General features: G+C 49.6%; 1 protein-coding gene across 27 annotated transcripts in view; it reads left to right on the forward strand.

Annotated features, from left to right (window-relative positions):
* Window positions 1-16,712, forward strand: part of TCF7L2 (transcription factor 7 like 2) — a 198,775-nt gene that overhangs the window by 158,091 nt on the left and 23,972 nt on the right. For all 27 annotated transcript variants that reach the window (XM_039237592.1, XM_039237585.1, XM_039237590.1 and 24 more), the window contains one exon: window positions 14,479-14,611. In XM_039237592.1, the coding sequence (XP_039093523.1) occupies window positions 14,479-14,611 (133 nt within the window). The remainder of the gene's footprint in view (window positions 1-14,478; window positions 14,612-16,712) is intronic.

The raw sequence follows: 16,712 nt of genomic DNA on the forward strand, positions 1-16,712 counted from the left end.
AAAAAAAAAAGGAGTAAGAAAGCCCTGCCTTTTTTTTTTTTTTTTTTTTTAAACACCCCCTCCCTTCTTTGGGGGGTGGATTGTTGTGGAATCGGGGGAGATCCCAGTTATTGTGCCCTTCCCTATCAAGCGAGATAATTCTGTGAATGGAACTGTGCGTGAGCATCCTGTCTGGCGGCGCTGCTGGTGTGTGCTGCTGGTGTGTGCTGCTGCCCTGTGCTGCGGGCGCGCCGCGCGGCTGCAGGGCGGGTGCTGCCCTCCAGTGGAGCCTGCGGCCGGCGCGGGCCCTCGGCGGCCATTGGGGCGCGCGGCAGCATGCCCGCGGGCCGGCGGCGGGAAGGAGAGCCCCGCAACCCGCTCTAGATGGTAAGCGGCCCGCGCGCGCGGACGGGCGGGCGGGCGGGCGGCGGGGCGGCTGGGCGCGGGCGGGCGGGCGGGCGGCGCGCGGCTGCCCCGGGCCCCGCCGCATCCCCGCGCGCCTCCCTGCAGTGCATCTGCCCGTCCTCTGCCTCGCATGCTCCTGGTCCCAGCCTTCACCCGGTCCGCGTGTCACTTTGCAGTAACTTTCAGATTGATGCCCCTTGGCTGGGGAAGGTGCCCGATGGAGTGGGTCTTTATTTGATTTTCTTTGCGCCCCCCCCCCACTCCCCCCTTAACTCTCCTTTAAGAAAAAAGATAACGAAAAGGAGAAATCGACACTACTTTTTGACTCCGGACTTTTGGGCTTGTGACCGTGCAAACCTGCTGTAGCAGTACTGTTTCACTCGCGAGCGACTGTTTGGGGCGGGGGGCTCGTTTCTCTTCGCCCACCAAGTTAAAGTCACAGATGCTCCACCCTCCTGGCTCGCCTCCTTCCTCTCTGTTCCCAAATATTTTCACAAGGGGTCCACATTTTTCCGCTGTTCATATGCATTCGCGCAAGACTTATTTCCCCTTCCTCGTGTCTCAAACTTCTTTATTTAAAACAGAGCGCCAGAACTTTGCTGCTGGTGTGGACGAAGGCGGCGGGATGAAAATGGGCAGGCTCTCCCGCTTCTTACTTTACTTCTCTCCACTTGATTGTGATTTCGTGCTAAAAGGAAAGGAAACTCTTATTCTTTTTGGTTTGGTTTTGGTTTGGGGGAGTTAAAAAAAATCCCATAGAACTTGGCAGTATCCATCACCTTTTTTTTTTTTTCTGGAAATGTTCTAAGTGTGGGTGTACTTCTGACAATTTGGGGCTCCCTGGGGATGGACCCGGGATAGGATGATGGGATGGCAGATATCCATCCCGAAGCAGTTTCTTCCCGAGTGAGTTTGAAGAAATTCACCAGATATCCCTGTTCTTTTTAAGGAGGAGGAGGACTGTCTGGAATGTGTTGGCTCATCTTGCTGTTTACATTTTCCTTGTCTTTTGAGAAAGGCAGAAAATACCGAGTCAGTTGCCCATCCTGTTTGCTGCACTTTATAAGTTATTGTTGCTGAGTGATTGGGAGCTGTCCATCAGCGGGGAGGGAAACTTGCAGTTTACTTAAGAAATTGCATGTGCGACAAAGGCAGCTGCCCGAGTGTGGTGGTCTGCGTGAATAGAGGGAGGGGAGGCAATTAGGGGCTGTGTGGTTGGGGCTTTTTACTTGTCAAACTGGAGGCTCATTGCTTTTGTTACCGCCATGTAAAGGGAAATGGCAGAGTTTTGTTTTGGTACTAAGGACCTTAAAGATTGCTGCCTGACACTCACACAGGAAGGCCGGATAAGTCTAGAAAGAGGGGCCACAGAGCAGTATTTTTAAAAAGAAGAAAATTAGGAATTCTCACTTTTGGCTACCTTTAAGCCCTTCCGGCCTTTGTTTTTGGTTTTTGGGGGCGGGGGGTGGGGGAGAGATGGAGTGAGAGTTATTAACTTGTCTGGTGTATTAAAGACCAACGTCAAGAAAAGAGTCCTATAAACAGGTGGGCAGTCAGATCGGTAAATTAAAAACATCTCCTCAACGTTAGGTCTCCTGCCGCCAGAAGAAACCAAATCTTTGCCACTGGTCTTGCTCGAAGCAGGACAGGTCCAGGAGCCCATGGGGCGGCGAGCAGGGGTGTTTTCTTACCTGCATGCAAATCGGAGCCGCGTGGCTGCTTTTGAACAGGGTGAAACGATTTAACACTTGGGGTGGGAGAGGACCCGAAAGGCTCGCTCGTTTTTGTCCTCTGCAAGTTTCTTCTGTCTTTAACCCCTCCTGGAGCAGACACCCTCCCTCTCTCCCCTCCTTCATGTAAAAGAGGATGATTTCAGGCCTGTGATGTCTGAGTCTCTCAACTCCAATTAAGTTAAACCCACACAAATGTACCCGGCCCTGGATCCTATGAGAGCCCCAGGAAAAGTAAGTCGGGTTTGTGGGATTTAGGGCTAGCCTTTTGCATTCCTTTGCCTTCTCTTTTCTCTGTCTGTCTCTGTATCTCTCTCCCTCCCTCCCTCTCCCTCGATCGCTCTCTCTCTCTCTTTCTGGGGAAAGCTCACAAAACTCAACAGTCAGAAAGCAAGTTAGCGGTCCGAGTTCTAGAATGCCAGGAAGCACAGGAAGCTTGCGTTCTTCTCCTTCCTCAGAGGTCAGTTGAAAATCTTTCCAGCAGTCTTTTACTCTAGAAGGAAAAGAGGGTGTGTGTGCGCGCGCTCGAGTGTTTGGCAGGCAAGGCCCTACCAAATGTCACTCCCGTGTCACTGTGACAAGGAAATATACTTCCCCCCCCTCCTCTCGCATCACAGCCCTCTCTCGAAGAAATTTGTTTTGAGGGATTTGACAATCTTGCAGATAAAGTGCCTGCCTACTGCGTTCGGTTGATCATTTTCCCTCATGGCTGACCGTAATTTCCTAGCTACTCTTAGCGGCAGCTCTGTCCCTGCTGCCCAAGGTAACGGGTGAGGGAGGGGGACTTTGCTTAGGTGCCCTGAGCCGGCTGGGGAACATGGGCCTTCTTCCCCCTTCCTTCACGGATTCTGTAGTGGTAAAGATTAGAAACTAGAAGTTTTTTCTAATTAAGAATTTAAAAAAAAAAAAGTCAGTCTGCAACCAGTTGAAGTAGATGATGAGATTCCTTTTGGCTTTGTTTTATTTAATTTTTTCGTTGGGTTTTTGAGGGCTGCTGCGTGTGGAAGGGGCCTAATTAGCAAAATAATGATAAGGCGCCAGGAGTGAGAATTCGGGAGCGTTTTGAGTGAACCAGGGCAGAAATTTGGAGCCTTCTCTGTCTTTTAAGATGCTTTTTTCCAGCTCTTTCAGGGAAAGGCATAAAGGGAGGGGAATCTGGGAGGAAGAAGAAAAGTGAGAAAAGCAGTAAGGGAGGAGGGAAAAAAAAAGCTGGCCCAGTCCCATCTTGAAGGTACAGAGAAAGTTTGTTTTTTTTTTTTTTTTTTTTTTTTTAGGTGGAGAGAAAGAAAACCAAAGCTATTATGTACCCTAGGGATACAATTTTAGTGGGCATGGAAGATTTGAGTGGGAAGGGAGGCGCAGTGGCCTCCGGGCTCTCTCTCTTCCAACAATTGGGCGGTTGGCACCTCCATTTGAATTGCTGGGTGAGTAGTGGGGTGTGCGTGTGCGCGTGCGTGTGCGTGTGTGTTCGTATCCTTGCTTATGGTCTTGACCATTAAACCTCAGTTCTTCTTCTTCTTCTTCTTTTTTTTTTTTTAATTCGGCCGATGGAAGGAAAAAAACAAAACCAAGAATCAGTGGCCAACTCAGGATGTGCCCTTTCACTATAGGTAGTCTTCCATAGCAGTTTTTGGGGGAGTGGGGAGAAAAGTTTAAAAAAAAAAAAAAAAAAAAGGAGAGAAAGCTTGACTTTCATTACAGTCCTTACTGCTGTACAGCCATGCAGAGCCCGCAAAGCCGGCTCCCCAAGTATGAGGAAGGAGTAAGCCGGGATCCGGAAAGGGGTGTTGGGGTTTAGGATTCCTTTTAACAAATAAATTTCTCTCCTTCACCCACCAGGGTGGGCTCCACTGGAAGAAAGAGAAGGGAAAATGACGTGGCCTCAGAGAGGAACATACTTTCAAAGCTTGAAAGGTCTTTGAGCGTTCAGGCTTTTCCAGTAGCGGGGCTTGTGTAAACTGTATATTTTGGTTTCATATTGAATGCTAACTTTCTGTTGCTCTGTATTTAGTTCTATTTATTTTCAGTCTCCAAATGTAGATGCCGGCCTTTTAGGGCTAGAGTCTTGCTTGTGGGGTCTGTGTTTTCTAAACTTCATAGGAAATGTGTTTTCTTCGGAAACCTGAGCAGGAGACCATTGTGGTGTTAATGATTAGGAAGAAGGTCCTTTTTGCAATACCAGTTTGGGGCTTAGGTTACACGGATACTCTACTCAACTGTTGGGTCAGATCCTTTGCATCTGGCCCTGGAGGGCATCCTCGGATTTGGAGGCGATTCCTATGGTTACTTTGATTACCGTTTTGTGCTGTTAAGTGGCCAAACACAGAAGCATTTGCAGTGGTCAGTCCACTCTTAGATCCGATGGGGGGGCGGGGGAAGAAAAAATGAAATCTACAACAGACTCGGAGAGTCCTTGTGTTTTGAAAATCAGGAATTCAATCCTGTATATCCTATTAAAACACAATGTGGTAAATACTTCTCGGAGTCCGGCCTGAAGGAATGATAGATGTTTTGCCTTGGTTTTTCTTTCTGGTTGTGTGCACCTTTTCCAGTTCAGTCTGCGATCGTGTAAACTGTCCAGAAGCGTGGGGAAGACCGTGCAAGCTGGCACTGTACGTGTGAAAGTTGTGTTGCTGTAAATTTCCCAACCTAGCACAGTCTTCCTTTCCTGAAAGGTTCCAGACCTTTGTTTACTCAAATTACTTGGGTTACTTAGTAGCAATCCTCCTGTTTTGGTGGCTGCTTGACCTCCAATCTTGATTTCTCATCAGAAGGGAGTTGTTTGAAAGGGTGAATTCCTGACTCCAGTGATACAGATATTATGATCTTTGTATTGTCACAACGGGCTGCTGCTTCGGCATTTTCTAGAAGCAACAGAGCCCGCAAGCTTATATTCTTAGGGAAACCTCCCTTTTGTGGTTTGGGGGTGGTGGGGGGCCCGGCTGAGCTATGTAATGGAATTCTTTCCTTCTGCAACATTTTGGAATGTGATGAAATCTTGCCATGCCCTCCAGATTACATACTTCTGCACACATTTGGATTTTTTTTTTTTTTTAATTGGACTTTGCCTGGGTCATTCCCTCATTACCTTAAACTTCCAACTCAGTTTGCTTTCAGAGGGGGTTGCGTCCTTTTCATGTGTGTCGTTATCGAGACCATAGATGCCCGCGAAAGGGTGCCCATGTGTGGGACACGAACTTGGCAAGATAGAGCAGAACAATGCAGCCTCCTCTTTGCCCTCGTCATTGCTGACATCCTGCTGAATCCAGGGGTCTGAGTCATTGGTGTCCTTTGGGCCACAGGAAAACGTTCATCCCTCCTCTCTGTGTACCTGCTCTCTTCTGGGGAGAAATTCACCTGCTGAAGGAAACAGCCGTTTGAAAGAGCTCTTATCAGACTCCATGTAGCAGGCATGAATTTCAAATACACTACTGTCTAAATTCAAAAGTTGGGCACAGGGTGTATTAAAACAACAAAAGCCATTTTTATACAGCTGGTCATTGTAAATAAATTAAAAGGACTGTATCAGGTTTTGTTCACTACTTTCTTGAAATCCCCAGGGTGCAATAACCATTATGTACTTAAAATTTGCTCTAAATCAAAATCAGTGATTTCCTTTCCATAATATTCAGGAATCCCTAAATTTGGGGTTGTTGGGGTTTTTTTGGGGGGAGGGGATGAGTAGCCTGGAAATCATTATTATTATTTTCTTTTTTGGAGTTGTTTTGAATTTGTGCTTTTGGATTTCTTCATTTGGAATAGGTTAGTTTTATTCCTGGCTATGTTTTGCAAATCTGCTCTCCTAGGAACAGTTGTACCCTCTTACCCAATTCTCAAACATTCTCTGTAAACTTGGGATGCTCAACAAGATTGATTATGCTAACACTAATCATTTAATACCCAAGTAGTAGAGAAATATCTGGCGGGAGGGTGGTGGTTGTGAACACCCCCACCCCCACCCAGGAAATTACTTAGGGGTGAAGTGGCTGATTCCTCGCCTCTGCGACCTGGTGTGGAGGATTAGGACAGTCAGGACCCTGTCGTGCCTGCTGTACCCCCTCACTGACCTCCGCCATGCTGTGGCATGTTCCCGGAGGGACACGGGCAGCAAGAAAAGCCTGGGAACTCACTGGTCAGGGGCCAGCCCAGACCGGGTGGGCCAAGACTTAAGCTTGCGAGTGTCTTGAAGGTTAGCTGGGGGAAGCACAATGGGATGGTTTCTTTTTATTGGGAAATAAATGAGAATGAGTGGAAATAAATTATGTTTAATGAACTTAACTGGAAGTAATTGTTCAAGAGCCTGTGAAAGCACAGCTTGGCGGGGTCGGCCCTCGGTTGCGGCTCTCACAAAGCCAGGCAGCTGGAGCACATCTTTATTTTCCAGGTTAGAATGTCCCCCTTCGGGTACCCGCTCCCCCACCCTGACACCTCCAGCCTGACTCCCAGCCTTCCCCTCCTTTCTGGGGATTAAGGAAAGATCACTAAGAGCAGAGTTTGGCCCCCTAGACCCTGAATGCTTGGCAGTCTGTTTGGTGTGTTACCAGCTGAGTTGTTAGATTATTGAAGGGACCCGGGGTGGGGGTGGGGGGGGGTATGAAAAATAACAACAAAAAAACACAAAGAAGGCTGAGGGCTTAGGATGGTTTGTGTTAGTTCTATGTATATGCATGTGTGTGAGAGAATTTGGATGAAAATTGACTGCACATTCTCTCCCTGTCTGCCCTGTTCAATCATTTCCCTGCACGAAGAATTTTAATGCTTGTGTGAGTGTATGAGAAACTATGAGTCGGCAGAATTTTGCAGAGGCTCTCTCTTCCTCTCCTTGCTGTGGAAATGGAGTGGATTCTGGGGCTGGGGAAGGTCCAGCCATCCAGAGTTTATAAAGCAAATAAGCAGCACCCTGAGCGTCAGGCTGCCTGGCGTTGCAGAAGCTGTCATTGGGCCACCTGGTGGGTCCGTGCAGGAGACTCACCCCCGCAGCATGCCAGGTGAGGGGGGCTGTGCACCCGAGTTGCTGGGGGGGGGGGGCGATTTTCTGTACTTCACAGACAGACCTCCTCTCTCTTCACCACCTCATTTCTCCAAGCAAAACTTGGACCCTGTGAAGCCTTGTCTCTTACTTATTATTTTCAATAGCAGTGTAAGGCTTGTCCAGGAAACAGAGTGCCATCAGTGGGAGCAGGGCCTCCAGGAGGAACAGCGTTTGACCACGCGTGGGCCCTGGGTGCTGCACTAGGTGAGGCCTAGCTGGCTGGGCTTCCACGGCCGGGAGGAGAGGGGGAAGGGTAAAACGCTTCCAGAAGCCCATCTGGCGGAGCGTGGAAGGCCGCTGTCACCCTGGCCGTCTGTGTGTGTGTAGGCGCCTTGCAGGACGCGGGAGGGAGATGCTCCGTAGGTAAGTGGGGACGGGACTGTGCGCGCCGGCCCGGGTCCAGCCGGCCGCGTGCGCCTCCTCGACATCGGCCCAGCAGCGGAAGTGGCCGCAAATGGTCGGGAGTGGGTGGCTGAGGCCGGAGGGTTAGCTTCGCCGACTGCTCCGCCACTCTCTGGTCCAGAGCCTGAAAAAATAGGACTAGTTGAGTCACAAAGGGTTGTTGACGAGTAAGAAACAGCCTCTCCTTCAGCTGAGCCCCTCCTCTCCAGCCGCACGCCGTGGCTCCAGTGACGTGCAACATCATTAACGTTCTGCCGGTCGCCATTGGCCTTGGTACCGCCGCAGTAAGTGGCATCTGGCAAAATGCACGGGGTGGGCTGTAACCCCATTTTCTCATGTAAACCTGGAATGCGCAATGTCCCTTCCTGAAGCTGTTTTCAGACCCTGGGAGGGCTGGGTAACCGAAGGCCACTGAGGAACCTTCACATCCACGCTGGGGAGGGGGGAGCAGGCTGACAAATGCCCCTCAGTGCTGCTTTTGTTTTATTGTGCTGGGCTCCTCAAGGCACTTTCTGGCCCCATTTTTCTTCTGCAGAAAAGGAGAGCAATAGGGGAGGATTGAGGAGGAGGGCCGGCCGAGAGGCCGGGCCAGCAATGGCTCTATTTGTTTTCAACGTCTGCTGATTAATAGGTTGCGAGGTGAATGGCAAGCTTTCATTCCCTTTGGGTTCCCCACAGTTGCAGAAGGTTGCGGGGTTGGGGTTAGAGAAGGGAGATCTAGAAGTGCCTGAATCAATCTTTCATTTGCCAGGTTCCACATCGCGAGCAGCGTACGGACGGGGGTGTGGGCGCCTGGCCATGAGGGTGGCGCAGCCGAGTTGCAGAATAGTGTGCTTAAGGGTTCTCGAGAGGTCACCTACGGGGTGCCCCCTCCCAACCCGTCCCCCCACCCCCACCCAGTGGAGTTGGATGAATACTTCGGGTGGAAAGGCTTTGTGCGCTTTGAGGGCTGGTTAAGGACCCCCCCCCCTTTTAAAAAATAATTTAACTGTTCACTACTCAAAACCCATCAAGGATGGGGAACAGACCTGGGGAAGGCTTAGCTTTGGCCAGCAGCCATTTCTCCAGGTAGAAAACAAAGCCCTGATGATTTACAGCCTGATGAGGATTTTTGTTCCCTTTAAATAGGTACTGTTCACATCATGTCATGGGTTCAGGGTGTTTTAGTGGACTTTTTCCTTAGTTTCTCGTCAACGGGAATTGACGGTGTGTGTTAAGTTTTTATCACCAGATCCCTGTGGGACCCTGATACTGCTGGTGTCTTCTCTGGTTGAGGTGTAGAAACATCCCATTAAATGTCTGTATCCCCCACCTCCTGTAACCAGCCACATGTTGTAAAAACCCCTGATAGAAATACCTGGTGCCCAATGGCAGAGGTGTCCTCACTGAGGCAGGGAGCCCTGAGCTGCTCGTAACTTGGGGTCTAAGGAGGGGCAGGTAGCAGGGGGCACTGTTTGCTAGAACTGGTCTAGGTTCCAGAAACTGGTAGGTGGCAGTGTGAGGAACAGATCCCTTTGTGAGTCCTGAAGCATCTCTATCCAGTTACGAAGGTTGGCCCCACCTACGCTCATGGGGTGCAGCGTGCACGGCCGCGAACCCCACCCCAGCACCAGTCTCTGTGGGGATGGTGGGGTCCAGCCGGTGAGCGTGTAAGACCTGGAAACACCACCTCGCCCAGGCCCGTGACCTGGGACACCTCCTGTATGGAGCTAATAAGAACTGGCGGTCACTTCACAGGTGTGTTTATGAGGATGTCGTGAAATACGTCCCACTCCACACCAAGGCGGGTACAGCACCAAGGCTGCATTAAATGGCGGCAATGATGAGCTGTGCTGGGGTTGGCTGTAGAGCTTCAGCAGCTGGTCAGGGCTCCTCTCTCCTGTCCTCCCCTCAGGTCATCTGGACAAAGGGGTCTAGGTGGCTCTGACTTCCGGGTGCTCATGGTGTGGGCGTCTATGGGCAACAGCGTCAACTCCCGGACCTTACGTGGAACATTTGATTAATGTTAGTTGTTCATGTGGCTCAGAGGTTCCTAGTTTTCGTCAGATTCCTAGAGGGTTAGATGCTAGAAACTAGGCTCATCATGCAGCTTTTAATGACTGCCATCACCCTGACCTTGAATGTATGTTAGTTGTCCTTGGAGGTAATGATTTTGCACCTCCCCCCCCCCCCCCCCGGTAATTGGTTTTCTGTTTTCATTTTATTTGTTAGAGAAAACACACGTGGGGGAGAGGGGCAGAGGGAGAGAAAGAGAGAGAGAGAGAATCTTAAGTGTCCAGTGTGGGGCTCGATCCCACGATCCTGGGATTATGACCTAAGCTGAAATCAAGCATTGGATGCTCAATCAACTGAGCCACCCAGGCGCCTCACCCCCGAGGTAGCTTTGAAGACATATTTCATATTTAGATAAACTTCCTAAAAGGTACCTGATTTCATGTTGGCAGTTGATTGCCTTGAATAGTGGAGTTTGTCTATAAAGAGATAAAAGAGAGAGAGACACATATTTTGTGGGCTGTTTATCCAGACATCCCCAGCATAGATTGTCACTTTCTGGAAGGTTGTCTGTATCCTTCCCCCAAGAAGAGTACTTTTCGCATTTGAATTTTCTTAGGGTGGTAACATTTTTGACCATAATGCTTAAAGACCTCTTTATGGAAGTGGGCACTGTGGTGCCTGGGTGGCTGAGTCAGTCCGGCGTCCAACTCTTGGTTTTGGCTCAGGTCACGATCTCATGGCTTTGGGGGTTTGAGCCCTTCATTGGGCCCTGTGCTGGCAGCACAGAGCCTGCTTGGGATTCTCTCCCCCCCCCCCCAGCCCCTCTCCGACTTGTGCCATCTCTCTCTCAAAATAAATAAACTTAAAAAAAATAAAATAAAATAAAATTTTAAAAGAAGTGGACTCTGATCATAGGTTTGAAGGGGAAAGTCTAAGGAACATTTTCTAGGGTCGGTGGGTATTTCATTTATATGAACTCTGACTTCAAGGCCCTCACCCTGATTCTGGAAGGCCATTGGTCATCTCCAGCTCTTCTTACTTAACTTTCAACTCTTCTGTAGGCGTTTGTGTTTATTAGCATGATAAAGTAAATGGTTTTTCTCTAAAGAGATATAAAGTATATTTATTAATTAAACATCACATGTTTAAGAAGAGCATTTTGCTCGAGGGAGGGGTGGCCACAAAGCACCCACACACGAACATCTTGCCTTTGAAAGAAGGAGTGCAGTCTGCGGTTGCATTTCCCCTCTGGGAATCTGATTAGAAGACACCGGCGGGGTAGCCACGCCACCTGCAGTGTGCACTCATCATGGTACTCACTGGGCAGTATTTTCCCGAAGAGTTTTGTACTGCATGTGTAGCTCTGTGCGAGGCCCGGTGTTGATCACTTTACAGGCCTGAGCCTTCATTTTCACAACATACTCTGAGGTTGAGCCCGTCCCCGTGAGACGGGACAGTGGCCTGAGAGAGGTTGCATAGCCAGATGCGTCAAGTAGAATTGCAACCTGGGTCTTCCATGAACTCCTAGCCTTCACTGTTGATCACCATGTGCACGCCAGGGTGCTCTAAAACCATTGTTATGGCACTGTTTTTATAAAGTAGAAGACGAGCCGGTTTCTGAAGGTCTGTCTAGCTTGTTCTGTGATTCTGAGTAGGCGCCATTTTAGCGAATGAACCTGTGAAATTGGTCCTGTCCTTCTCTTCTTCTGATGGGTACAGTTGCAATTCAGTTGTTCTTCTGCAACTTAGGAGTCATACCACTCCACAGGCTGGGCATGACAGGGGACACAGAGTCCTAGAAGACAGTCTTTGTCGTTAAGGGACATAGCTATGGTGGGACCAAGAAACGTACCCGTGTGGCTCCAGCATGGGCATGATGGGATGTGGAAAGGAAGGGCTGTAGGGTTCTGAGACTGGAGAGGTGGGCATTTTCAAGGAGAACTTACTTCCATTGATAACAGCAGTCCGGGGACAGGCGGGTCATATGAGAATGGTGTCTGCAGTGTGACTGCGTTCCTTCCCCCTGCTTGCCTGGGAACTGGTCAGCCTGGAGAGATGTGTGGTTTCTCAGGGACCAGCCTGACATTCAGTCACAATGAGACAAAAGAGCCGTGTTGTGCTAGGGCTCCCACTTGCCTTCCCCTCCTAAGGCTGGGCAGCAGCGGCCGGGGTCCACCCCTTCCATGCCAGAGAGTCTTGACCGGACAGGAAAAGAACCTGTTGGCCAGGCTCAAGTGTGCAAAATAACATGAAGGTGATGGTGTCCAACTCTTGTCAGAATGACCTTCGTACGTGTTTCTACGAGGAAGTAAGAAAATTAACTTTTACGTCCTACACCCGGTGAGCCCCACTGTCACCCAGATTGTGTCTTCATCTTTTGCTAGACAAGTAGAGAGAGGTTTTCCCCACATTTCCTGTCTGTCCTTCTTGGAAGGCAGCCATGGAATTTGTGCTTCCGAGCTCTAGACAGTCCCGTGCCGTGGGCCAGCTTCTCCCTAACAATAAACTAATAACAATAATAAACCACCATTCCTGTGCTCTTCGTGTGGGAGGTTCTGTGCTAAACTCTTCCTGTGGACTTTCTTCATAAGCACTAGGACTTGATTGGTGATTAGGACCCAGGTCTCTTAACCTTCGCGCTTGCCTGTGGCCACGTGGTTCTCTGGTCTAGGGGTCATGGCTGAACAGCTAGAGCTGGGACCTGAGCCCAGACCTACTGAATCAGGTTCCTGCTGAGAGATTTCCTAGGATCGGCCATCCAGACTTGTGACAAGTGTCCTGAGAGATGCTTCTTGACTCGACCAGAGCTGAGAACTGTAGGTTCCACTGTCCACCGCCAGCCCTTCTCCCACCATCCCGTGCTTCCTTCCATTGCTTATGGTGATCCTGATGCCCGGAAGGCATTCAGCCTCTAAGTGACCATCCCCCCTGCTTTGGGTGATCCGTGGTTCTTCCAGCTCATCTCCTCATTTACCCACCCTGACTTTAAACTGGGATCGATCTGCCTTCTTTCATTTCAGCAGGTGTGTATCTTTCCAGCCAAACAAAAAACTTCTGGAAGGTGGCAATAGTCACTTTCAAAGGAAAGTGGTCTTCACTCCCTCCGAGTGTGTCTGTCCCTTCCTCTCCCTCTCCCTCTTTCCCTTCGCCACCCCAGCCCACAGCGAGAGTTCATTTGTTAGTTACCTTTCAATTTGTCCGGAACAGAAATGATTCCCCCAAAGCAAACTCAGTGCGTGTTCATGAGATGCTGACTCTGGCCTTGGGGCGTTGGTGCTTTTAATTTCAGTGCTTTGATTGCAGACTGGCAGTTCACAACATAAGGCTCTTTGAGCAACCAGCTCGCCGCCTCTGGAAGTGGCCGCTTGTTTATGGGAATCGTTACACCAAGCTGTTGCAAGTGTTGCCTTCTTTCTCCGTCGTTTTTCCTGGAGCATCTAGAAAGGCCATATTTTCCTTTCCAAACGTGCTCCGGAAAAAGTTAGAAGCACCTTTTACCGATGCCTTCCCCACAATTAATTGTGAGAAATACTCTTTCTATAGTATACCCCTTCCTCATTCATTTAAAAACAAAAACAAAAACAAAAGACAAGGAGCAAAATGCACAGTGAACCAACTGCTTGGTGGTCCCTGAACTAGAGAGGCACTAGTGGGCAGCACTGGAACCTTCCTTCTTTTCTTTTAATGCAGTTCCTTTTCCTTGATGTTAATGCAAGTTGTGCCTTCCTAAAAGTAATAAAAGGAAATGAAGACACGTTCTGAAATGAAACTTGACTCTAATCCATTCATCATCTAATACTAGCCTCTTTATCTTCGCTGGTACCTAATCTGGTTAAATGTCCCTGTTGTAGGATTTTAGTGAAAATCCTCTATGGGGAATAGGGTTTTTTTGCAATTGGATTACTCTCAGTAAATGGCCCAGTAGTTCGCTTGTTTCAGCTTAATTTTTTTCTTTGTGATCTTGCTGGGCTAAGTTATAGCACAGCAGACTGGAGGGGGTGGGGCGGACTGAGAGAGGGGCTGGGGGAAAAGAGGAGAAGAATTCAGGAAGGTCTGGTCATGGCAACTAGAAAGGTCTTAACAAATGCTTTTCTTTTTTTCCCTGCTTCTCTCTACCTATCCATCCACCCTTCCCGAACATAAAAATGCCTGTACTTTGTTTTCTAGAACTGCCCGTTTCTAAACTGCACACCTTTTATTAGCCCAATTTATCATCATCCAGTTAATTTATTAGCGTTCCCCAATGACTTCCTAATGAAATTCCTAATGAATCAGGGCTGCTGTAATCTGCATAAAATATGCAGGTGCTTGCCTGCCAGTGTAGGGCTTTCTGGTAAAGTTCATACTCCCAACCGGACCAGGAGTGGGGCTTTTCATCCATGCTGTCTGTAAAGGGTTGTAGCTTGCCCGCTGGCTCCCCAGGAGCTGAGGGTGGTGGACAGGGAGGCCGAGTGGGTGGGATTTGGGCCCTACCGCGTTTCTTGTAACAGAAGGTTTTCCTAGCCAGTTCCCCAGGAAGCCTTGCTTCCCTCCAGAAGGTCCTTCCGGTGGGGCCTGGGGGTCAGAGATTTCCCCCCCCCCACATGCAGGAACCCAGTAGGCCTGGGAGATTAAAGTCCCCATTTCCGATTTACCTGCCGACCGGGAAAGTGCCCGCTTGGGGTCCATGATGGGGTGGCTGCAGAGGAGGTATTTTAAAAAGCCAGGCTCCATAGGGAGGTAAAAACGGAAGCACGCCTGCCCAGAGAGCTGTCTTTACAAATATGTTATTTTTAATACATGGATTGGGGCCAGGGCTGCGGGCGGGATCGAGTGCATCTCAAAAAATCCAGGGGGGGGGTAGGGCGGGGTCCAGGGAGCCCACGGGCCCTGTGCTCCCAAGTCTCGAGCTGCCAGCACCCAGCTTGACGGTGGCTTTCTCTTTCCGTCCCACAGTCGAACAAAGTACCGGTTGTGCAGCACCCTCACCATGTCCACCCTCTCACGCCACTCATCACCTACAGCAATGAACACTTCACCCCGGGAAACCCACCTCCACACTTACCAGCTGACGTAGACCCCAAAACAGGTAGGCGGTGTGCTTGGTGCCGAGAGAGCGTGCTGCATCTGGGGCCGCCCGACCTGCTGGGAAGGGGTGGGGGAGTTTGGGATGAGCTGTGGGCGAGGGTGGAGGGGGGCTCCGGATTTCCCCTCCTGTGGGTGGAAAAGAAGCTCTTTGGGGGAGACCAGAGCCTGGTGAGGGAGTAGCCTCTCCTGTGTGTCATGCTAACAGTCTTTCTAGAGCCCCCAAATGCACCAGCAAGGGCTGGCTGTGAATCATGAAGTGTTTTTCAGGAGCACCTTATAACTAACTCCAAGAGCCTCAAACAGACTTGGAGGCGGGGGTAGTTTTGGAGGCATCCCATGGCCTCCTTCTCAGCTGCTCGGGAGTACAGGAGCCTTAGCAGCATGGCTCTCCAACGCCCTAGTTCCCTTGGCGATTAAGGGACTCCAGTCACTTGATGATGACTTATTGGTGCAGCCTGGGGAGATCATATCACTGGATCCTGCATTCTCTTTGCTGTTTTGTTTGGGTTCTTCCTCCCCTGCAATATCCTGGGCATCATCAAGCCCATTATACAGATGGGAAAACCAAAGTCCAAGGCTTCCTCGTTGCAGCGTGGATCAGCCAGCACAGTCTCAGGCAGAAGGTGTCGTGTCATCCTTCAGACTTTGCACCTTTCCTCGCCTTTCCGTCCCACCTACTCAGTGGCTGCTTTTTCCCCAAAGCAGGAAAGAGAGAGGACAAAGTTCCTTGCAAGCCTCCCCAAAACAAGATTGAAAACAAGCAGCAGGCCACAGCTTATAGCAGGGCGGCCACGGAGAACAGTTACGGCCGGGACAGGCTGGGCGGTGCACTGGTTAGGATTTTCCTGACCAGCTAGTTAATTAGAAGGATGGCTTTTAAATGGCTATTCCATGTCATTTTGTCAGAGGGGATTGTTTGGTGTTGAGCTGAGGTAGATTGCCCGTTCCTGCAGCCTTTGCTGCCCCTGAATGAAGCCACACATTAGCTGGGTTTCGCCAGCCTCTGAGCCCCCTTTGTGCTCATGGGGGACCTTGCCTGGTGCTCGGTTGGCTGGAGGAGGCCGCCAGCCGGCCCCAGGCTCTGCGAGTGAATGGCAGCATCAACGTCTCATTTAAATAATGGTAGTACAGGGAATAGCTTTTAAATGGTTATCGTAAAACATATGATTAACGTCTGCAGACTGTTTACTTTTCCTCTGCGAACATTCTTTCAAGTGTGCAAATGGCTTGGTGTAGGGTCCAAGACCAGCTAATCTGTTTGGTTTTTGTAATAGAGAGAAAGCAATGTCTGCATGAAAATGTCACCCAGGGAGACTTAACTTACAGATTAAAAGCTTCCTGAATGAATTACAAAAAAAAAAAAAAAAAAGGAACAGTTTTCATCCACGGACAGGCAGCTTACTACCTTCAATACTGCATTAATTCTGTAGTATTGTCCGTTTTCTTCCCGCTTCTGCCGCATAGATCAGTTCCTCTGCGTGGGGATTGCTTGTAGCGCTCTAGCGTTTCCAGGAATCGATTGCAGGATGTGCACCTTCAGGGTACGTAAGCGTGTAGTGGGGCACGGACCTTCAGAACGTGCTCAGGGGTGCCTCGCGAGCGTTGTTAGCGCTCATGAGCTGCACAGCTGGTCAGGTAGGGCTGATGCTCCCAGGTGCCTCTGCCCTTGAGAGAATTAGGTTCTAGAGTGGAGCCTGCAAGGCCTCCAGCATCCGCTGGTCTGTTCTGTTCAGATGGTACCCTGGAGAAGAGGCCGTGGCTTGTGGGGAGTTTCTCCCACACCTCATCCTCTGAGCTGAGGTTGGAGACATTCTAGAGGAGTTAGCTTTTTTGAAAGAAGACAAGAGTAACCTTTCCAAAAGCCGTAACTTAAAAGGCATTAGAAACTTAGGGGAGTGACTCTTACTTCTTACAGGTCATTAGACCTGACTCTTACAGGTCACTAGAAGTAAAAGGAGCGGAGGCACGAGTTGAGAGGACAAAAAGAATTTATATGACTTGATCACCTACTATGCGCCAAGCCCTTCAGATTTTTTTTTTTTTTTAATTTCAGTCATCAACACTGATCACATAAGGCAGAAATACCCAAGCTGGCATTTTCT

Source organism: Hyaena hyaena, unplaced genomic scaffold (assembly GCF_003009895.1).
Source record: "Hyaena hyaena isolate Hyena2069 unplaced genomic scaffold, ASM300989v1 scaffold_128, whole genome shotgun sequence".
Taxonomy (NCBI): domain Eukaryota; kingdom Metazoa; phylum Chordata; class Mammalia; order Carnivora; family Hyaenidae; genus Hyaena; species Hyaena hyaena.